This window comes from Pleurodeles waltl, chromosome 6 (assembly GCF_031143425.1).
Source record: "Pleurodeles waltl isolate 20211129_DDA chromosome 6, aPleWal1.hap1.20221129, whole genome shotgun sequence".
In the NCBI taxonomy this organism is placed as follows: Eukaryota; Metazoa; Chordata; class Amphibia; order Caudata; family Salamandridae; genus Pleurodeles; species Pleurodeles waltl.
Genome location: NC_090445.1, coordinates 1,696,200,209 through 1,696,223,844, shown reverse-complemented (window position 1 = coordinate 1,696,223,844; position 23,636 = coordinate 1,696,200,209). Strand labels below are relative to the sequence as shown.

The window sequence follows — 23,636 nt, the reverse complement described above, 5'->3', positions numbered from 1 at the left end:
AATAGCTATATGTACATTGAAGGGAACTATGTATATGGTCTCCTGTCTACATTTATTATGCGGTACATTTGTGTATGCTTTCAAATAGCAGTAATTAACTTATATATACATACATATACACATGGCATATATTGTAGTTATTAGTGGCAAACATAAACCTCTATATATGCACTTAAAAGCAGAAACTTTGACAGGTTTAAAGACCTAGAGTCAAGTGGAGGTTCTAATTAGCAGGTTAATATATATTGTGACCATGCAGATACGTCTTAGTTTCTGCCACATTTTTTCATTAATTTTATTCCACTACCACGTGTACCCCTAAACACACTGGGACAAAACCACCCAGCGAACGCAGTCTATGGAGCTAGCAGAGTTAGCCCTGGTTACGACAGAGATTATCCACACTCTAACATCAGAAGAGATTACCCACTCTCTAACCTCAGATAAGAATACCCACATTAACATTGGAAGAAACTATCCACACTGTAAAATCAGAAGAGGTTACCTACACTCTAACCTCAGAAGTGATTATCCACACTCTAACCTCAGAAGAGATTACCCACACTCACATCAGAAGAGATTAGCCATACTGTAACCTCAGATAAGATTACCCACACTAACATTAGAAGAGACTATCCACACTGTAAAACCAGAAGAGGTTACCTACACTCTAACCTCAGAAGTGATTATCCACACTCTAACCTCAGAAGAGATTACCCACACTCTAACATCAGAAGAAATTACCCATACTTTAACATGAGTAGGTACTACATACACTAACATCAGAAGAGATTACTCACACTCTAACCTCAGATGAGATTACCCTCACTCTTAACATCAGAAGAGATTACTCACACACCGACATTAAATGAGATTACTCACACTCTTACATTGAAAGAGATTACCCACACTTCAACATGAGTAGTGATTGCCCACACTCTAACATTAGAAGAAACTACCCACACTCTACCATCAGAAACATTACACACACTTTAACATGAGTGGAGATTATCCACTCTCTAACACTAGAAGAGATTACCCACACTTTCACAGGAGTAGAGATTGCACACACACACTGCCATTAGAAGAGATTACTCACACTTTAACATCAGAAGAGATTGCCCACACGCTAACAGCAGAAGAGATTACCAACACTATAACAGCAGAAGAGTTTATCTATACTCTAACATTAGAAGGTGTTACCCACAATCTAACACCAGGTCACCCACACTCTTACACCAGAAGAGATTACTTACACTCTAAAGACAGAAGAGATTACCCACACTTCAACATCAGAAGGCATTACCCCATACTCAGTGCTTTAAATGGAAAAATAGAAGTGCAGGTACTCTGTAATAGAGTACCTGCTTGTTTCTGAGAAGTGCCGGTACTCTCCAATTAAAAGTATTACGTTTTTCCTGAGATATGCCGGTACTCTCCCTCTCAAAATAAAAAAGTGCCGGTACTCAGTACCGGAGAGTACCGGCCCATTTAAAGCACTGCCCATACTCTAACATTTGAAGAGTTTAACCACACTTATATTACCCAAACTCTAACATAAGAATAGATTTCCCACATTCTAACATTAGAAGAGATTACCAACACTATAGCAGCAGAAGAGATTACCCACATTCTAACATTAAAAGAGATTACTTATGCTCTAACATCAGATTACCCACACTCAAACATCAGAAGAGGTTATTTACGTTCTAAAGACAGAAGAGATTACTCACACTCCAACATCAGAAGACATTACCCACAATCCAACATCAGAAGAGATTACTTATGCTCTAACATCAGATTACCCACACTCAAACATCAGAAGAGGTTATTTAAATTCTAAAGACAGAAAAGATTACCCACACTCTAACATCAGAAGCGATTGCTCACATTCTATTTTAAGATCAACCACACTCTAACATCAGAAGGGATTACTTACACTCTAAAGACAGATGAGATTACCCACATTCTTATCATCAAAAGAGATTACCCACACTCTAACATCAGAAGAGATTACTCATGCTATAACATCAGAAGAGATTACCCACACTCTAACATCAGAAGAGATTACTCATGCTATAACATCAGAAGAGATTACCCACACTCTAACATCAGAAGAGATTACCCACACTCTAACATCAGAAGAGATTACTCATGCTATAACATCAGAAGAGATTACCCACACTCTAACATCAGAAGAGATTACTCATGCTATAACATCAGAAGAGATTACCCACACTCTAACATCAGAAGAGATTACCCACACTCTAACATCAGAAGAGATTACTCATGCTATAACATCAGAAGAGAGTACTTACACTAGCAAAAGAAGATATTACACACACTCTACCATTAAAAGAGATTACCCATGCTATAACATGAGGAGAAATCAAGAAATTTGCTTTGTTTGCCTGCTCGAGAGAATATTTTCCTTCCACAGTCATGTTAGACTCTGAAACACTTCTGCCACGACTGTTGTTTTCGTTAGACTCTGCCTTAGTGCTGACGCTCAGCCTCTGTCAGACCTCTGGAGAACCCTCTCCTTCTGGAGATGAGCCCAGATTGGTTAGTTGATCTGGGTTTGACCAGACTAGGTTTGTTGGACTAATGAGTAGCTTATGTTTCTTTGCTGCAAGTGACACATTTTCTTGAGACCACACACTCTCCGTTTCGCTTTGTATGCAGCTGAGGTAGTCATCTCCTCGCGGCGAACATGAATGTCTTAATTTGTTGTTACATTCAGTGGAAATTATTCACTGCTGTGGGAATAGTGCTGGCCGCAAAAACAATTCAGGAAGTCCAGCAAACTGTATGCAAAGGGCCAAAACATGAGAGATTCTGAGGACCTATATAATGACTCATGAAAAGTGCAATAAATCATGTTTAATCAGGGTTTCTAAAAATACTTCTCCTTCCTGTATGTACTCTTTTTCGGAACATCAGCATACATTTTGTACGTTTATAGCAACAACAAAAAAAAAAAAATGAGGACTGTATATACCAACACCCATGGACTCCAACTCTGTGTTTGACATGTCCTATGGCTCTTGGTCTGAGAGTTAATAGAAAGTTTTACATCGATTAAATGCACTTTCTTTGCTGCCCCCTAAAATACCATGTTGATAGACACTGAGGAGTAATCAGTATGTATTCAACACATAAGGGCCACCCTAAGCATATGTACGCCATCTTGCATCGCGCCCCTTTCCAGCTTTGACACCTTGATGCCTCGATGTGCAGGTCTCGGCTGCCCACTAACTTTGTTTTATATAAACACATACACAAAACAAAGCTGAAAACTTCAGTGTCATTTGTAATTTTCACACAAAAATGGTTTAAAAAAACCCACACGTTTTGTCTTTGTGTTGCTTTTAAATTAAATAAAATAAAAAAATTAAAAAAAATTAAAAAAAATGTAGCTGCTCTGCCACGCCGCTCTTTTTTTCTGGTCACTGCAGGAAGGCACAGACTCCCAGCCTGCCCTGCGGCCAATGCTGTTGCTACTTAGAACAGCAGTAGGATTGGCTGGAGCATCCAGCCAGGGCGCTCCCAGGCAGACTGGGAGCCTGTGCCTGTTCTCTCCAGCCTGGCAACACGGTGCCGAGCTGGAGAGAGCACAGTGCGCATGTGTGTTTGGCCAGCCAAACACACATGCGCACTGAGGGGAGTGCACAGTGCACTCCCCTCGTCCGCATTATCCCCACTAGACCCGCCCCTTTCACAACGAAAGGATAATAAACACAGTTTATTATCCTTTCGTTGTTAAAGTTTTGCAGCTGCTGCTGTCCCCGGGGACTTGGTGGGGTATGGGGACGCTCCTCTGCTATAGTGGAGGAGCCGTTGCTGAGTGAGCCTCGGAATAGTGGCCAAGCACACACACTACAAAATAGGTGAAATGCTCAAAGTAGTAACTTTTTAAGTATTTGCAAACATTTGCAGATAAACGTCTTAATGCACAATTTATGTTAAAGAGGCCTTTCTTCGGCCTAGGTACATAGATAGTTCCGCAAGGAGCCCCAGCTCACCAAATCAATGCAAAACAATGTGACACAGATGAGAAAAGTAATATCTTTTTAAGAATGAAATGAGAAACTGAATACATTTGGTGCATTTTTCAACCTCTTGGCGCACATCATGGTTGTATGGTCCACTTAACACAGATGCAGGGTAAGGAAAATAAGTGCATCATCCTTCAGTGCACGTTAAGCACACCACTTGAATAACCTGGTGTATTGTACGTGAATGTTTGCATGTGAGCAGGGATACCCTTTGCACAGTGTCCGGGACAACTTTCGGAATCAATCCTGTTGAGTTAACTCATTCCCAGACATGTTCACCAACAGAAGGAGCATGGACCCAGGAGGGTAGGATGCTTGATATTTTTGTTGGGTATCCACATAAGATGTCCTAGGGCTCCCCATTTCCAAATCCCCAAAGCATCTCCTTGGCATTTTCATCCCAATTGCCAGAGAGTCAGACTAGAGTTCACTCTATAGGGGAAGCACCAGGTAACGTCTGGCACCGCAAATGTCAAGGGGGGTGGTGCGGGGGGGGCGATGGGGATGTGGGAAACAAATAATACATTTTAAAAAACACTTACCGTTCCTGCCGCCGCCTCCTGCCACCTTGCTCTTCTGAACAGTATTCACTGGGACACCAGCACAGACTCCCCATCAATCCTGGCGCTGCTCTCATGCTAAGCATAGCATGAAAGCAGCGTCAGGATTGGTCTGAGCAGCTTGGACTAATGTTCAGACAGTGCACTGAGGTCTGTGCAGTTTCTCCAGCCCAGCTGTTCAACACAGCTGGGTTGGAGAAACCCAAGTGTGCATGTGTGTTTGGCTGGCCTAAGATTGCAGGCCAAACACACATGCGCACTTAGTGCACTTCACTGCCCCTCCCATCTCCCCCCTCTCGTGGCCCAGCCCGTCCCTCCCTGCTCTGCTGGGTGAGCCAGCATATGAAAAATAAAACAAAAGTGAATTATTGTTTTATTTTTCATCTGCTGGCTCTTAGCCAGGGGGGCAACGCTCCTCCGCCATTGCGGAGGAGCCGCCCCCTGCAGTAGACAACTGCCCTACAGTGTCAGGCAGGAGATCTAGAGCCTGTGTGTAGGCCTCAGTTCCGTATTGTGGTCATCTGTGGTGCCACTGAGTGTAGAGAGAGAGAACACAACAGATTCAACCTTTACACAGAGTTGTGGGGTGCAAGTAACAACGTGACACCTGCCCAAGATATCACCTCCACCTTGTGCCTGTAGCTCACCGTTTGATAGATGTCCTACCAAATCTCAAGCATGGGGCAGATACACTCATTCCCCTCAAAGACCCTTGCTATCTGCAAGAGATTGAGCCTTGGTATTGTCAGTTGCATGGATATTTACACTGAGAATAACTTTTTAGCCCTCCTACACCTGCTGTTTTGAGTAGCTTTTTCTAGCTTGAAAACCATTTTACACATCATGTCCCCTGTTCCTAACGAACTGACGCCCCCTGCAGAATGTCACAGATCAGAGAGACAACCACCACTGCTCGAAGTGATTCCTTCTCAATGCTCTTAGCATATGACCTTGACACCATAATACCCACTTATATCTCCCCCTTCTAATGAGCAGTGACTCTGAAGGGTGTCCCACTAAGAAACCAAGCAGACACCGAAGGTAACTTCTTTGTAGAAGCAGTTTAATGTCTCCATCAGAAGGACAGTCTGTCTGCAGCAACTATCACCACCAATTATCATCCGAAAAAGGTCTCTCAATAAACATTTAGCCAGAGAGAAACTTTTGTATTCACAACATTGCCATGAAATGCTGTCGGTGCCCGTTTGAACCTTAAAGAGAAACATCCTTTAAGCAAAGAGTTCAAAGTTTATTTTGAGGTTGGGTATTGGGACATTTCATCAGTAAAATGGAAAGAAATATTGCTATGAATTGATGATTTTTCCCCACCACAAGTCTACAAAACCGAGTAAAATAAACACCGGGGAGTGATATGTGCTGACACATGGCATTAGAAGCGCGGTGCCCTGCGCCTTCCCTATGTTAACACAATAAACAGCAGGAGGGGCCTTCCAGTCTCTGCTGCTTCAGCGAAAAGAGGCTGCTGAGAAGGTCTTCAAACATTCAGCAGGCTAAGCCTCTGAGGCTCAACTCTCGCGGGGCTTCTGAAAGGCAAGGAAAACAAACGGAACAAAACTAGAAGGAGCAAGGCCTGATTCATATAAAAAATAAACAATGCAAATAAAGGTAAAAACTATTAAAAGCAGGCCACCAGGGCACTTTACACAGAGTCTCCATGTGTGCCTTCTGCTTCCTCTCACTTGCCTCAATGTTGTTACTGGCGCCTTCGGTTCGCTATAAAAAGCTTCAATATTAGAGTTTCTGCAGGAATCTGTCGGCGCCCGGCGACACTGAAACCCATCGCTTTAACTTGCCACCCCTGTGGGGTGAAAATACTGGATTTCCCTAATTTAAATACAGTGATTATTTTATTCCCATCTATAAGGTTGCGGCATCCGTACTTTCTACTGTTAATTTGCAGCCAGGATAGTTTAGGATTGCACGATGCCCAAGCGCCAGCACCAGAGGTCCCAGCGAGAAGGGTGTACAGAAATGCAAGGGATCAACGATGGGGGCAGGGCTGGGTAGCATGTGGGCTACGCTGCTTGTATTGAAACCCAGCTTTGCACTCCCTAGACATTTGGGGCCAGATGTGCAAAGCCATTTAGCATTTCTTAACTGTACAAATCGCTATATTGGGCCGCTAAGAAATGCTAAATGGGCTTTTCATATGTACAGAGCCCTGTGAGCGGTCGCAAATTGTGATTTCTACCTGTAAAAATCGCAATTTGCGATTCCTTAAACAGGAAATCACAAATAAGGATTACTTATTTGCGATTCCTATTCACATGTACAAAACATTTCCTAAATGCCTGCTAGGCATCTAGGAAATGCAATTACCATCGACTTCATGTCATCCAAAGGTGCTTTTCTTAAATTACAATAGAGCACACAACCGAGGGCATTATGTGTGCTCTTCATGTGCACCACTATTTTTGGGGTACATCACGGGGGGCCTTTTGCCCATAGCCATCCTTGGTTTAGCATTTCCAAAAGAGGAAATCGCTATTTTAGAAATGCTAAATCAGCCCGTTGGAACAAATGGCGTAGGATTTCCTAACTGTGATTTCCTAATAGAGATTCCTACTGTGTAGGAAGCGCTATTAAGAAACTGGTAATTTCTTACATATCATTTTGCATTTCCTACACAGCCATGTTTATGGAGCCGCTATTTACGAAATGCAAAAAGAAAATTTCGTACTTCTGGCCCATGGTTTCTGCTACTCACATGGTGCTGTACTGAAGCAATGGGGCTGCTGAAAGGACGCTGGTGATGTGTGTACCTGCACAATGTGGACTCTGGTGTTAACCATGCCAAGGTGGATGCTAACACAGCAATAGTTTTGTACATACTGGGGCAATTAGTTTTTTCTGGCATAACAGTGGTGCTGCGCAAACTTCTGCAATGTGGATTCTGGCATGATAATAGTGCTTAACCATCTGAGGCAATGTGGCTTCTGACACGGCAGGAGTGTGTCACAGACCTAGGTAATCTGTTACTTATGCCATGGCAATCTGTGCTTTTCATGTAGGGGTACTGTGGAAACTGACGTCTGGCATTAACTGTAATCTAATGAATACCTGCAATGTTTGAAGAACCAGACATCAGAGTTACCTGCACCAATCCCGTCACCCTAAACAGCAGCCGTAGCACCCTCCACATCAGATGCCTCCCATGAGAAGCAAAGAGGCTTTTTTGAGCATCAGCGATCAACACCTGGCAATCTCTTGTATATTTCAGAGGAGCCCCCTGCAGGCTGGCATAGTTAGAATCTTATTAGTGGAAGGTGAAAAGTTTTGATTCTTAATTGGCCTGGGCCCAGAGGTGTGTATTGTGTCCTGACACTGATGTTAAATCCAGCGGCAGCCACTGCATATGTCAAGCGGGGATGACAACGGGGGAAACAACATTTAAAATTAAAAAAAGGAAGAAAACACTTCGCTTGTGCCGCCGCCTCCCTCCTGCATCTCCTACCACCTTGCTCCTCTTGTGGTGTCCCAGCATTCACTGGGACACCAGCACAGGCTCCCCAGCAATCCTGGCACTGCTTACATGCTAAACATAGCATATCACCAGCTTCAGGATTGGTCTGAGCAGCAGTCACTGCCACTCAGACACAAGCCTGGGGTCTGTGCTATTTCTCCAGCCCGGCTGTGTATACAGGTGGACTGGAGATACCTAAGTGTGCATGTGTGTTTGGCCGGTCTCAGACAGCCAGGCAAACACACATGCACACTTAATGCACTCTCCCCTCCTCCGCACCTCACCGCGGCCCATCCCCGCCCCTTGCTGCACCTGCCGACTGAGCCAGCAGATGAGAAATTATGAAAAATAAAACAATAGAAAGCTATCATGCTGGTTCAGCCAGGGCGGGTGATGCCCCTCCGCTATGTGGAGGAGCCACCCCTGGTTAAATCATTTGTCATTTCCTTCAGTGTAGGTCTTTCCATGGGAATTGACACTTTGGAAGACATTACATTAGGTCGGCACTATATCGTCTTTGGCACACGTCTGTCTGCTGTTTCTAAATATTTTGGATCTGGCACAAACTGTATTCACATGCACATACTTTATGGTATTTATTTGGAGTGACAGTAACTCATGGGATCTGGGAGACCCGGAAGTGTTGTTATATACTATTAGCTCCTCCTAGCACTGGATGTAAATCATATTGTTTTTTAGCCAATTTATCTGAAAAATGTGCTGCACAATTAGCTATTGCACCAGAAGTTTCCAATTTTTTTCTTTGGATGATTGGGGTGGGATGCGTTCGACCTTCCTCCTCAGAGTGCCTGGATCGCTTGCTTTACTCATTCCCCTATAGATTGCGGGCCTAGTTTGAACAAGTTTTGCAGAGCTGATCTGTGGTTGATTGTTTCCAATCCACTCTGAATGGCTTCCTCCTCTTTTTTCTGCTGGAAGTTTTAGAGTCATTTCTGACCCATCTTCCATTTGTACTCTGTTCCTATTCGTACTTAATGGTTCAGCTCTAACCTCGCTGCGTCTGGGTTTCATGATCATGGATTGCACCACACTGCTGTTATACACCTTCCTGTCATCTACTGTAGTCTTATTTACACCTAGGAGCCTGTCACAGATGAGGACACTGACGTCCATTAATGAGACACAGGGCTCAGTAGACCTTTGCTCACCAGTAATATTTTAGAAGTATGCCTCTCTTCCCATCAGGGATGCCTAAAGACATCCCCCCACGCTGCAGTACAGTCCACTTCCCTTGAAAGAGCAGAGATGGACATAGACATGGGGTTGCAAGGGTTTGTTCTACCATCTACACCTGAGATGCAGAAGCATGAACAGAAAGTAAACAGGGTTGTAAACCGCGTCAATTGTCTGTAGTTTCCACACCTTGTCACCTTAACAAGTCTAAAATGAAAGAAGAAGCTTTTAAGGAAACAAATGTAGAAGAAACTGAGCCAACATAATGTTTAAAAAAAACTCAAATTTGAGATCAAAGTAAAATGTTATATTATTATTTAAAACATTCACAATGTTTAATTATTAGCTGTTTTGCAAAGTATTGGTTTGTGATAGAAGCCACTTAATGGCACAGCAAATGAATCCTCAATCTCCTCCCCGGGAACAGAAGGATCCGTATGTGTGGTGGGTCAGGATCTTCTCAAGATGACTCAATTCGAGGGTTCCCCCATCAACCCAACTAAAGACCAAAACGTTTTTAAAATAATCTCAATTGAAAAGATACGATCACCAATCCACCTTCTTCTAGTCTCCAGTTCATTCCTCATCTAGCTGAGTTCCCATTGTAGGTGAACACTTTTCTGATTGTCAAGGTCAGTCTCAGTGCATCACTTTGGGCAGTGTGGAGACATCTTTTATTCTTTTGATCTCAAGTGCTTTTGCCTTTTCTCTGGATAGTGCTCTGTGATAAACCAAACAAGATGCTACTCAGCAATCTGTTTTTAATTTTACAACCATGTTTTGTGCTATTTTTTATTATGTATAGGTTGTTTATAAAAATCTTTCCTGTATCACTGAAATGAAAAGTCTGTGTAAGTAGAATACCTGACCCACAGTCATAAGTTAGTTCACGACCAGGTGCAAATGTTGTAACCTTTCCACTTCATCTGTACTCCTTTAGAGCCCTTACAATGAAGAAGTACCAACACTACCACATACCTATTAAGTAAATGACAGGCATCTGTCAGTGGGTGGGTGATGGGATTAAAGTTACATTTGCAATTTGTGACCGCACTGAGACGCAATGATCAACATCCAAAATTACGCTGTATATGATGTAATATAAAAAGAGAACATTATTACTTATTTTATACTAATATGTATGTATCTGCATGAAAAAAAAAAAAAACTAGATTAAAGGTTGTGTTAAGAAAATAACTTTGTGAATGTGCTAAAGTCAATATTAAGCAGAAAACTATACAACTGTTAGAAAAAACATTAATAATTCTTTGTCTAAATGCCTATAATTTGTTAGAAATGTACGATTCCCAATCTCTGCCTGAAAGCGGCCTACCGGAGGGTCCATGCGGAAAAATGTAGAGACAACCACTAATGTCAGAGGACTACTTGTTAGGGCAAACCTAACTGACCTGTGGTTTGTAGCATTGTTGAACCTGCTATTTAAGCTTCCCACACAACTCCTCACCGAAACCCAAGACATACATCATTTTAGTGAATTGCGTACCCTAGCAAATTTCTGTGGCTTCTCGGAATACATTTGATTGGTGATGTTACTTCTTATATTTTGAAAGTGTGGCTTGTGTATCAAACTTTCTAAATTTCCATCTGTAATTCCAGCCAGGTAGCATACACTTAAGACAACTTTAGTTGTAAAAATAAAGCTGAGGTAAGTCTGCCCTGATGGCGGGAAAGTTGCCTAGCGCTCTCAAATTTTTAAAAAGAAGGAGAAATAGGACTCAAAAAGTAGCTGTTGCACATTTCGTGGAGGCTTAAACCATCAGTACGAACAAGGCGAAAAGGGGCAGGCGTGAAAATCCTCTGAACTTACATTTTGGTAGTTTACAAATATCAAATAATGTGTACGTCTATGTATGTCTATCTTACCTTTTTTTCAAGAATAATGCCACAAATATGTTACTGAAGGGTTCTTTCTAACCAACAGCTGTTCATGTCTCAAGTCATATCCCAGGTGATATCCTCCCCAAGAGTAAAAACCATAGAAGTGACTGGTACGAAATGACAAGGATTTGATTCAGTCACCGTAACATGTCTACATTTCTCAGTTCAATGCTCAAATAAACGCAAAAGGAAGATGAGTGCCAGACTTACACCTGGCAACAGTGCACATGCACTTCTAGCACATTTACCCAAAGTTATACATTTTAAAACCTAACCTTGAAAGACATGTCATTATGTCTGAGGGACAGGTCTTCAACAATTCTTTACTTTTAAAGAAAGTTGGTTATTTAAAAATCCCAGTTCTGCATTGTCTGTTTTGATTATCGTTTCTGATCTGACTGTTGCCTGTTGATAAATACCTACATCATAATTTCATTAGGTTTAACCTTATGATAATTATTACAATGAGAGTTAATTTTGACATTAAGCTTCTATAATGTGTTCCATATAAAGATGCTGGACAGATCTGATGTAGACGATTTCAAGGCGCCAAAATGTGTGGCAAGGATAGTTGATTGAATTGACCAAGGTTTGTTTTTAGATCTGTAATTTACATGTATGTAGGAGCCTTTCAGTTCTTAGGTACTGGGCAAGGTCGATATTGATGGATGCAGGTAAAATGGTATGGGAATTTAAGTACAATTGACCCTTATAGTACCAGTGACTATTAGTTTTTAATAGTTTTTTAGATGTTAAAATAATATCAGTAAAGATGTTACATCAGAACAAAAGTGATATTCTGTATCATTGATCCTAAAATGTCATAATGCAGTTTTTTAGACAATTAATCTTGCCTTTCTTCAGACAAGCACTGGTGAGGTGTGTAGACAAAGCAGATTCCTTCTGTGTCTGCAGCTTGCTCTGACCAATACCCCTGCATTTCTATCCCTGGTGGAGGGGAGACATTTGTACAATGCTTCTACATAACTACTGTCTGCCTAATCAGATGCAGCTGGCTAGCTGGACAGAAAACAAACCCATTAAATATATTCAAAGGGGACACAGAGAGATGCTGCATTGATATGCGAATGCAAGATGTATCTATTTTGTAGCAGATGCAATGAATATATGGAAGAAATGAAGCACCTATGCATACAGCTTACCTTCTAAAACTACTTCTTAAATGGAATTACTTCCATTGTAGGGCCTTGGAGAGATTGCTTGCAAGCACTGGAAGACGGCCATGATACCAGCACCATCTACCTAGTAAAACCCGACAACGCAAACCGACTCATGCAAGTCTGGTGTGACCAAAGACATGACCCTGGTGGCTGGACGGTCATTCAAAGAAGACTGGATGGCTCAGTCAACTTTTTCAGGAACTGGGAAACTTACAAGGTAGGAAGAGTTCAGGGTATGTTCTAGTTTTCACTTCAGTTGCTCATCTGTAAATACTGATAGTAAGGAAACACGCTTGGAATGCAAATGTATTCTGTGTCTCATACTGACCCATAAAAGAGGAAGGAATTTGATCCGCTCCTAACAAAAAAGTCTGTTTGCGCACTGAAGAGTTATGGTGCACATCTCCAGAATCCATTTTCTGGACTAGCTCAGAAGTATCCTTCTGGGTCTGAGGCATCAATGTAGGTACATTGCCTATATTACAATGTGATCAGCTGATCACGTAGGCAACTAAACAATGCTGTTGTAAAATACATTTGAGAACTTACATGAAAAAGTCTCAATTGAGAATATGACTTGAGGTGATAGACCCTCTCACAAAACTTTTTGAATTTATGTGTAAAGGGAAGTTATTTTTTATGTCTATGGAAAATCAGTTTATCAAGTGTCAACAAGGGAGGGCTATGGCATGTGAAGCTGTAACAAACATTTCAAACCATGATTCAACTTTGGTAGCCCTGGAAAGTGAGATTTCACGACTGATGCCAAAAGCACTCAGTACATTATCAGCTCAAAGAGTTTAGATCGATCAAAGAAACTAAGGATTTACTCTCTTCATTAAAAAATATCATAGCTCAATCTGTTCCCCAGCCACAATATTACAAGTAATGTCCACATTCTCTGTGTAAGCTAAAGCATTTACAGCAATAATACATGTTTTATGGTGTTTGGACCTAGTAATTTACTACTGAATAATTGCTGTAAGTAATGCATCCAAACTGTACGCAATTATGTATTTTTCTCTGGCATGTCCTAACTAATGTGGGCTTAGTCGTGTAAACAAGTGTGTGTTTTACATGATTTTAACCACTATCAGACATATGCGGTCTGACATATAAAGAGAAGGTGGTCTTGTCAGGATCACAATATTTAGTCAATTGTTCAGACTGATAGAATCTATGTGCCTTGCGTCTAGACCACAACCATACCTCCTCCGAGTTAAATATGTGCACCAAGTATCAGTGGGCAAAATGGTGTTATAACTCGCTGGTGTAGTGTCAGATTTATCAAAAGGACAACTTCAAGGTGCTTGGCAAAGAAGACCCGGCAGCTGTCTTCTGAAGAGGGAGCAAGTGATAGTTAGACAATCTAACCATTAAAATGATGTTTTACTTTAAGTATTTAGACTTGATTAAGCTTCAGACTCAACGTTCGGAAGGCAATGTGTTTGGCTATGTTCATTATCAATGTTCCAATTTTGGTTTGCACTTTGTTAAATCCCACTGAATCCTACTGGGTATGCAAAGTATAGTAGTGTTTGCAACTTAAAGAAGCATAGTCTTTAGTCTAAAGCATTTGCTGACACAGCAAGCTGATGCAATTCTCCATTCTCTATACATAGGAACGGTTTGGTCTAGAAGTCTGAAAGAGTTAAGTGGTTCGGTTGGTTAAACTGGAAATTTCTTCCAAATGGCTTCTGCAGAATTTGGCCTAAAGTCAGTGGTGTAACAAAACTGGAGCCCCCCCCCCTGCAAAGAATATGGAAGGGCCCCCTTCAGACTCACTCAGGCCAGGTGCTGTGCTGAGGGGGGCCCTGGAGCTCAAGGACATCCGTGCACCACAGGGGCTGTGGGGGCCTTTGTTAGGCCACTGCCTAAAGTTTTGACTTACTAAGTGATATTGTTCCTGCTAGTAAAATTAGTTTTGAAAGTAGTAATCTGGAATGTTCTATTTACAATAGGCTGCGCATCCATTGGATCACCTCCACAATAACCTGAAATCCAATGACTTAGTACCTTCCTCACTAAAAAAACAAAACATGAAAATGTGGGAATTAATCATTTAAATTGTATTTTGTTATTTCTACAGCAAGGCTTTGGTAACATTGATGGAGAGTACTGGCTCGGTCTAGAAAATATCTACTGGCTCACAAACCAAGGCAACTACAAACTGCTTATCACTATGGAAGATTGGTCGGGCCGAAAGGTTTTTGCAGAATATGCGAGCTTCAGAATTGAGCCAGAAAGTGAATATTACAAACTGAGGGTTGGTCGCTACAATGGCAATGCTGGTGATTCCTTCACCTGGCACAACGGGAAGCAGTTCACTACACTGGACAGAGACCATGACGTGTACTCAGGTATGCCAGTATCATAATATTAATTCAAAATCAAGATGTAAATTTGGACAAAACATTCCTAATACATGGAAAACATGAACATGATACACCAAAAATATACAATTTGTTGTTTCTAAGATTACAAAACTCCTATTTTAATTAATATCACAAATAGTTTATTTTCGTAATATTATGTTTCTTAGATCCCATACTTTGAAAGTAGACAGGAAAGAATTCCCTGTTTGGCAAAGTCTTAATGAATGTCTCAATATGCTGTCGTCTTTACATATTTGTTCAAGTCATTGGCCCACTTAAGATATAATGACACTAACTAATAGATTCTTATATAGTGGCCCAAAACTGCTCATAAAATGCTTGATTATTAAGAACATGCACAGCTATAAAAGATACAACATGTTCTGGCTGGCGCACTTGCTGTGGTCTCTTCGTTGAAGGTAAGAGCGTATAGAGGGAATTGGGGAATATGCTGTGGAGGCATTGGTGCTGCAGTTAACAAAATTTGTCCATGATTTGCTCTTAAAACAAAGAGGAATGAGGACTAAATGAAGAAATGCTAATCTACTTTTGTTGGATTGATGCAAAATTCCTGAGATTTATAAAAAAACTGAAGGTGACAGTATTTGCCTTTTGTTCTGGTGAAAATTGCAGGCCACCACAAGCTCTTGTAACAGTTAATTACTATTTTCATTATTTCAGTCATTATTGTGTAATTCATATCTAGCCTAAGACTGATCTCCACCGGACAGGCGTTTAGCATCCAGACGACAGAATGTCCATTTGTAATAAGATACACTCTTTTTCACCCCTTATGTTTCACAAATCCTAGCTTGAGGCACAACTTTGTGTGCAGTAGGAAAACCTGATCTGTCATGGAGGGTAAATGTATCTGCAAATTCCTCTCTGAGTCATGGTAACCATTAACTAAACGTTTTCCAGATATGTTTGAGTTATCAAGTCTGTACCGGATGCAGATTAAAAATGACACCCCTTTTATAATATTATGGGGGTCATTCTGACCCTGGCGGTAAAATCTGCCAGGGCCAACGACCGCGGGAGCACCGCCAACAGGCTGGCGGTGCTCCCATCAGAAACGGAAAACCGGCGGTGTACCGCCGGTTTCCCGCTGCCCTGGGGAATTCTCCATGGCGGCGCAGCTTGCTGCGCCGCCATGGGGATTCCGACCCCCATACCGCCATCCTGTTCCTGGCAGTTTTGGCCGCCAGGAACAGAATGGCGGTATGGGGTGTCATGGGGCCCCTGGGGGCCCCTGCAGTGCCTGTGCCAATGGCATGGGCACTGCAGGGGCCCCCGTAACAGGGCCCCACAAAGATTTTCAGTGTCTGCCATGCAGACACTGAAAATCGCGACGGGTGCAACTGCACCCGTCGCACCCCTTCCACTCCGCCGGCTCCATTCGGAGCCGGCATCCTCATGGAAGGGTGTTTCCCGCTGGGCTGGCGGGCGGCCTTCTGGCGGTCGCCCGCCAGCCCAGCGGGAAACCCAGAATACCCACGGCGGTCTTTTGACCGCGCAGCGGTATTCTGGCAGTCCCAGCCAGGCCGGCAGCTTCTGCCGCCGGCCGGGGTCAGAATGACCCCCTATATGTCTACTTTTGCTAGTATTTTATGACTAGTTAATTGAAAGAAAATATGTTGCTGCTTGGTCTTCATTACTGTCTCCATCTTGTTACGCCTTTTAACAATCCTGAAAGTGGCAAACTCAGCCACTTTAGTGAAAAAGCATAACTATATTAGAGACAAATTTACAACTGCTATGCATGATTTGTTAAATCCCACTTACTGACAGTTTCACCTGACAATGGGGCTACCAAATGCCTGAGACACTGTTCCATCCTCACAATTTGTCTCTTGAATTCCCTGTCAGAAACCATCAATAAGGAAGAAAAACAATGCACCTTCCAGACAAACTTTACTACACAGTTTGTCCCACGCTGTGCTGGTTGTGGAACACAATTATCAATTAAAGTAACATTCCATGAGATAGGAGACTTTGAATATGTTTCAGATAAAACAACCAATCACGTGGCATTCTTAAAGCAATGTTGTGTGTTGTAAGGCATAACTGTAATTTAGGTTTCAGACAACAAAAGCAAATAAATAAATTATAAATTATAGCTAGAGCCACTTGAATTATTTAATTCTATTGTTGTGGTGTTTCCCACTTAATTATGGATTTGCCTCATTTGCCACATAATCCGTCAACAGCAGATTTTACCAAAAAATAGTTCTAGCCCAAATGGGTCAAAAGTTACTAAAATATGTTTAAACATTTTGCAAGGCAGTGGAAGGCCCTTCACAAAAGTTGACTGGTCACCTTTCAATTGCCAATCACTGTATTTGAGTGTTAAATTGCTACTAATGAGGTGGAACGTTTGCCCAGAAAACATAAAGATGTAATTATGTCACCAAATTTGCTAGTTTACACCACATATTTTGGCCTTTACTACTGCACAATTTAGTCAACCCTGCTACATAATTTGGTCTTTCCCTATTGCATAATTTCAGTGTCCCTGACTGCAGGTGATATAGAGCAGAAAAGATAAGGTCAAGTATGCACTTTAAGATGAACATGCCTAATATAAACTCTTTTTAATTTAGGACCCACATGCTTTATAGGTCATAAAGGGACAGTGCAGATGCACAAAGAGTTCAGGAAGAAGAAGAAAGACCTGCAGGCAAAATCATTTTTTATCTAAATGCAATGGGCAGGTGCAATTGCCTATATATATATATATATATATATATATATTTTCATATATATATATATATATATATATATATATATATATATATATATATAAAAAAAGGTTACAGAAATGTTATAGTTAGGAAACAGAATAAAAAAACCAAAAACACAGAAATTCACCGAAGAACCAAAGGTTACGGGGACATTATAGTTAAGTTCTGAATTGACTTACATACAAAACCATGGAAATTCAGCAGTTATAGTTAGTGTATTTTTGGTAACTATATCTTGCGCTCTAAGGTAACTATAACTTGCGCCCTTGCCACTCATTGCTAATCACAACAGATATTACAGCAATCATGACAACTTCTACAACGTCCTTAAAACTATAAACCATTAGCATGCAAATTTTTGAAGAAAAAGCTGAGCATGACAAGTAAATTCAGAACCTAACTATAAGATCCCTTTAACCTTTGTTTTTTTGAGTGAATGTCTATGTTTTAAAAAATTCTATTTCCCAACTATAACGTCTCTGTCACCTTTTTTTTTTCCAGTGAATTTCTACTTTTTTAAACGTAAAATCATTTTCATTACTATACGTTGTTCCAACCACCACTGCACACAGCAGTTGGTCACAGAGCCTGGCCTGAGGCCAGGCCCTGCAGCCAACCCCCATAACCACCCAATACTGTGCTGACAACAGCCAGTCCCTACGGCCAACCCAACCCCGCACGGGCCCACCTCCCCATGCCGATCTCGGTTCCAGGCAACCCATCCCCTGGGGCCCTGTATAATTATTTAATTTTGGGGGGGAGAAAGGGGGCTGTATGGCCTCCCTCTCCGGGCCACTCTTGGCCCCCAGAACCCCATCCCTCAGGGTGCGGCGTAACTGGGGTTAAGTAAACCCACCAAAGTTAATGAATAGCCCGAGGAGGTTGTGGTCCCCAGGGCTGCGGGGAGGGGCATGCGGCCCATCCACTTTTACAGTAACAGCCCCAGGGAAGTGATGGTCTCCGCGCCTGAGGAGGGGGCCAGAAGTCCCCCCCATTTAAAACAAGCTATGGCCACGGGACCAGGCCTACCCAGGGGCTTATTAAAAAACAAGCGAGGTAGGCTGCCTTGTTTAAAAAAAAAAAAATCCAGTGAAGATATTTTTCCTCTTAAACGAACTGAGAACTATCGGGGAGAGTATTTGTTATTCAAATTTTAACAACTGGAACGTTACAAGATGCCCACGAATTTCATAGGTACTACTTAGCAATTAACACTGATGAGGGACTAGTATGTGTATTTGTAGAGATGGCATTGTGGGGTGGAAATGTCCAGTAGAAAGTGTTAGCCGAAACGCATAGACATTTTCTGTATGATGGTATAGACTTTGCAACGCAACTTTAATAAACAGATGAGCACTCTCGGATTGCGGCAATCTGTATGTGATATTTTTCCATTGTCTTTGTTCAGGATAGGATAGGACATACTGTCATGGCAAGTGACCAAACACTCTCTGTTCGCTCCTAGGTAACTGCGCTCACTACCAGAAAGGAGGATGGTGGTACAACGCTTGTGCTCATTCAAACCTAAATGGTGTCTGGTACCGTGGAGGACACTATCGCAGCAGATATCAGGATGGAGTGTACTGGGCTGAGTTCCGTGGTGGTTCCTATTCCTTGAAGAAAGTGGTGATGATGATACGACCGAATCCAAACACTTTCCACTGAACATTCACCCCGTCTTCTAACTTAAGAAAGCCCAGAAAAACACATTTTTCCAACAGCCTGAAGACTACCATGGAACCGTGTTTCTACAACAGCAAAGAATGTAATATGTTGTACAATAATTTTTAATAACTGAAGACTTGTTCTTTATATTTTACAAACCATTCCTGCACGAAACAAAATACATACCTTTCCATAAAGATTTGAGGAATCTGTTATTTTTGTACTAAAAACGTGACTACAGTATTTCTTATGTCAACAATTAAACTGGTGAAGTTTGTATAAATCATGCTACAAATAGCACTGCAAAAGTAAATAAAAACATACACACATAATACATTTAGTTTACTTGTTATACTCTTGATTGCTTCAAACTGAATACAGTGCTATGTGAGGTAGACCATTGACACAGGAAGTAAAATCCAATGATGCCATGTAGAAATAGCAGTAAATATGATATATGTTAATTGTGTTAAATTACTTAAGGAGAACACAGTACCTAAAACTAGATGTTAAAAATGTACCTACTAAGTGTTAGAACATCAAAAAGCACCTGGCTTTAGAAGTCAAGTAGATTTTGATAATACTCCCCAAAACATGATTTGGGCAGTATAAAATGTCCTGGATAATGAGATAGCATAACAAAACGGTTTTGTATCTACTTAAATACTTCTACTTCCGGTGCATACGTTCAGACAATTACCACAATTACTCAAGAAACCAGTCACTATTTTTCATTGCATTTTCTGATGTACTGTAACTGTATTGTAATGCTGTACAAACTTTGATAGCAGTTAGTGGTTTCAGAGAAGAAAAGCACATACTCCTCTATTTTTGTGCACAGTTTTTGTATTAGGTGCAGGGCTAACTTACGCAAAGGTGATCAGGGCAACGCAGCGTGTTCATAAGTGTCCACACCTATTCTTTGAAAGTATCAGCTATTCCCTGGGAGAACATATTGAAATTGAAAACAACTGCTTTTAATATGATGAATGTGGGCGTTTCTGTACATCATCTGGCACTGTACTGCATGGTATGGCACTCTTGGACTTTAGGTGAGCTATCAACTATGTTTTCTAACAAAATATTTTAGAACAGCTTTCCCTCAAAAAGGCATTTAGTGCTGCAACTGCCCATCAGAATTCACAAATTCACTACAGGTGGAGGTATTAGTTGACACTCATGAGAATTGGAAAAACTTGCATAACAAAAATAGAATTTATAACATATAGAAAACACACTTTCTCCAGCGGAAAAGTTGAGTGTGAAATGCCTAAGTGATGATCAAGAGAAAGCAACAGACTTCTAAATGGAAGCAATAAGAAATGTGTAAATAGTTATCGTCACCCTGTATGTGCATCTCAAATGCATAAATGTATCTACGTCATCTCTACCGCTGTAAAAGGTTCCCCGGTGGTGAGTGCAGCACATACAAAGTTTCCATTCCTACCTGGATGTGCACATCTATTCTGAGCTAAGGCTGGGACAGGAGTACTAAAGCAATTCCAGTGACAGCTCTAGGACTGGGAATTACCAGAGAAAGACTAAGGCAATTTAAATGCCTAACTCCCTTGCTCTTCAATTGTGTCCATACTGCAGCTGGCCACATATTACCTGCACTCCACTGGACAAAGGAAACTTGTTGTTTTAGTGGAAATACAGTGAACATGTTAAAGAATTGGAGCTTACCATTCATAGATCTTTATTTGTTTTGCACAGGTTAGTCATTACCTGCTGAGGTGCCATCCATCAAAAATGACATTTGATAAAAGAATTAAAAAGGATACCCTATTTTGCAGGCAAATGATGGGTATCAATGTTTAAAGTATTTAATTTACTTAGAAAATACATGAGGTATGCCATTTAAAAAAAAAATCTAAACAAAAACAATTAACATGCAACATTTTACAGTACTTGAAATCAAACATAAGATGCTTGTAATAAAACACGTCTAACTCTAATTGAGACTAAAACTACCAAATGTTGGGAGACAGAGCAGCAGCATGATCCTCATTACACAAACTACAATAGTTTGTTCTGTGTCTCAGTGTATATATAAGTTGATTCTTATTTGTACCGGCTGATTATAAATTAAGATTTTCTTATTATTGTTACACTAGTAAGGTTACAAGTATGCTAACCTTTTTTCAACACTTTCTGTTTAATAAACACATTTCTGCGAGGGTCCTACTGTGGTGTGTACTATCTTTCAACAGAACAACTCAAAGAAAAAGTGATATTATTTTATCCAGAACTACATTATTTGACATGCTGTTTTTAAAATGTTTAGCTCTTTACTCCATTTTAAAGGCAAATCTAATTTGGAGTACCTAAGTCTGGATTATTATGTGACAGACCACCAAAAGGATCACTCGTGAGTTATTTTTTACCACACCAGTTAGTGGACAGAAATGTTGTGATCTGGCGAAATGTTTGAAAGGAACCTTTTCTTTTACCCATACATTTTAATGTTTTGCTTTCTTGTACTGTGGGATGTTGCAGAAAAAGGATGGAGTGAAAATCTTTAGTCGAACAAATGCAAAAGAATGTGGGCAGTCCCACCTAAGTATATGAGTTTTTTATTTTCTATGTTTATCAGTATGTTTCCATATACTTACTTTATTACCTCATGATGACATTGCAAGTGTATGAAGTGCATTAAACTGATAATGTCTGATGTAGCATGTGTTATATGTACAGATTTGTCTGTGTATGTTATCAGATCATTTGTGTAATAGTTCAAGTTGGTAATAACGCTTATTACATCATTGTAACTTATGTACTGTAGATTTCCTGCAGGTCTTTTAAACACTAAACTAAAGGGTAATCGATTATCTAGATGTATCTGAAAAGGGATTCTTGTCTGTTTATCTAGTGGTTCTTAAGTGCTGGCAGCAATCCATCTCATTAGCAAGCACAAACCTAGTTTAAATTTGTTAAAAAATTGACCGACTTGTGTGAAAGACACTTTGCATCAAATATGAAGAATGCCTTCACAGTAAACATTGTTGCTGGAAAGGATATCTTCAATGCAATAAAAAAAAAATCAAAACTAATAAAATGAATATCTACATCTTTGTAATCTTAATTATGATGTTACTATCATATTTCAATACAAATTTCCATGTAATGATTTTGTAATGGCAGTGCCAGTCTGACATGTTGTTTTTAGCTTCAAAATATGATCATATGAAAACTTGTACTTATATTAGGAAACATAACATAGATCTATCTGTATCTAATTCTGTTGTGAAGAATCATGATTTGATTTTGAAAAACAGATTTCCTAAACTAATTCATTAGCTAAACAGACTGGTGACCACAGCTACCCAATGATTTTGTCTAAGCACCGACTTGTGAACGTTTTCTTGTTAAAGTCTTTCATATTTTCAGAGAACCAAATACCTAGCTGTGTGCCCAAACAGTTTAGAGTTTCATAGCACAAAATATGAGCTGAAGAAGATACTGCCACATTAAATGATATCCTCTGTTAAATGAAATGGTTTGTGATCTTCTTGAATGTGGTTGTTGAAAAAAAACGTGAGTCTGATTATCTCCATAGGATTATTACATTGATGAGAACTGGAATACTTTCCAAAACACTTGTATGGCTCATTCAATTAATGAAGGGATTTGGACATTGAAACCATCCTACAAACAAGATTTATAACCTGGTATTGCCTGAGGTATGATCGCTGTAATAAAGTTTGTTTTATTAGGCATGTTCCCATTTTGTATTATTTTGCTGTGTGCATGTTGCACTTTATATGTACTGAGGATTTTTACAAAGGCTCAACTCTATTATTTTCTCAATAAAGGATGATTTAAAGTGTATAGCAATCATTGATTTGGTTCTGTACTATTTTCATATCTTCAAGGTAATATAAAACTCTACTAGTATTAGTTCATAATCCAGGGATTAGTCACAGTGAACCGAAGGTCAAGACATTACTGTAAATACAAAAAAAATGTCCAAAAAAATGCACAAGTAAATGTTGTGAAGTTTAATTGAAGCTAGTTTCATTTCTGAAACCAGGGTGGGTCATTGGTGCCCAATACATACTTCTGACACTTGAATGAAGGTGGGCCAAACATCCAAGGCTGGGAAACCCTGTGGTGCATGCAACAGTGGTATACAGTTTTGAACCCGCCCAACTCAAACTGCAGGAAAAGAGCTTCCTTTGCAGGTGGGAGGGATTATTTTTTATGCTGTTCAGGGCACCCGGTGCACTGAATGGAATGTAAAACTGAAGCAACTTGAAATTAAAGGTCTGGTTGCTTTCAGTTTGATTGGGGGTTGGGAGTACATCTCAGTCTACCCAAACACTGAGGCACGCCTTTGGAAACTCTCCCATTTATGAAAGTATGTTTCCATGGTGGACTTTCAGGGGGATCTCCACAGGATCACTGTATTTACGTTAGGAGGGGTATTACATCACGTCAAACTTGGAGTACTTTTACAAAACGTGCTTTTACATT

At 40.6% G+C, this 23,636-nt stretch overlaps 2 protein-coding genes across 3 annotated transcripts in view; one reads left to right on the top strand and one right to left on the bottom strand.

Moving 5' to 3' along the window:
- Positions 1 to 22,997, top strand: part of ANGPTL2 (angiopoietin like 2) — a 111,161-nt gene extending 88,164 nt beyond the window's left edge. Inside the window, exons 3-5 of the mRNA XM_069241777.1 lie at positions 12,400 to 12,593; positions 14,466 to 14,736; positions 18,961 to 22,997. Of these exons, the coding sequence (XP_069097878.1) occupies positions 12,400 to 12,593; positions 14,466 to 14,736; positions 18,961 to 19,160 (665 nt within the window). The 3' untranslated portion in view covers positions 19,161 to 22,997. The remainder of the gene's footprint in view (positions 1 to 12,399; positions 12,594 to 14,465; positions 14,737 to 18,960) is intronic.
- Positions 1 to 23,636, bottom strand: part of RALGPS1 (Ral GEF with PH domain and SH3 binding motif 1) — a 1,336,836-nt gene that overhangs the window by 694,139 nt on the left and 619,061 nt on the right. The gene's annotated exons all lie outside the window — the stretch shown is intronic.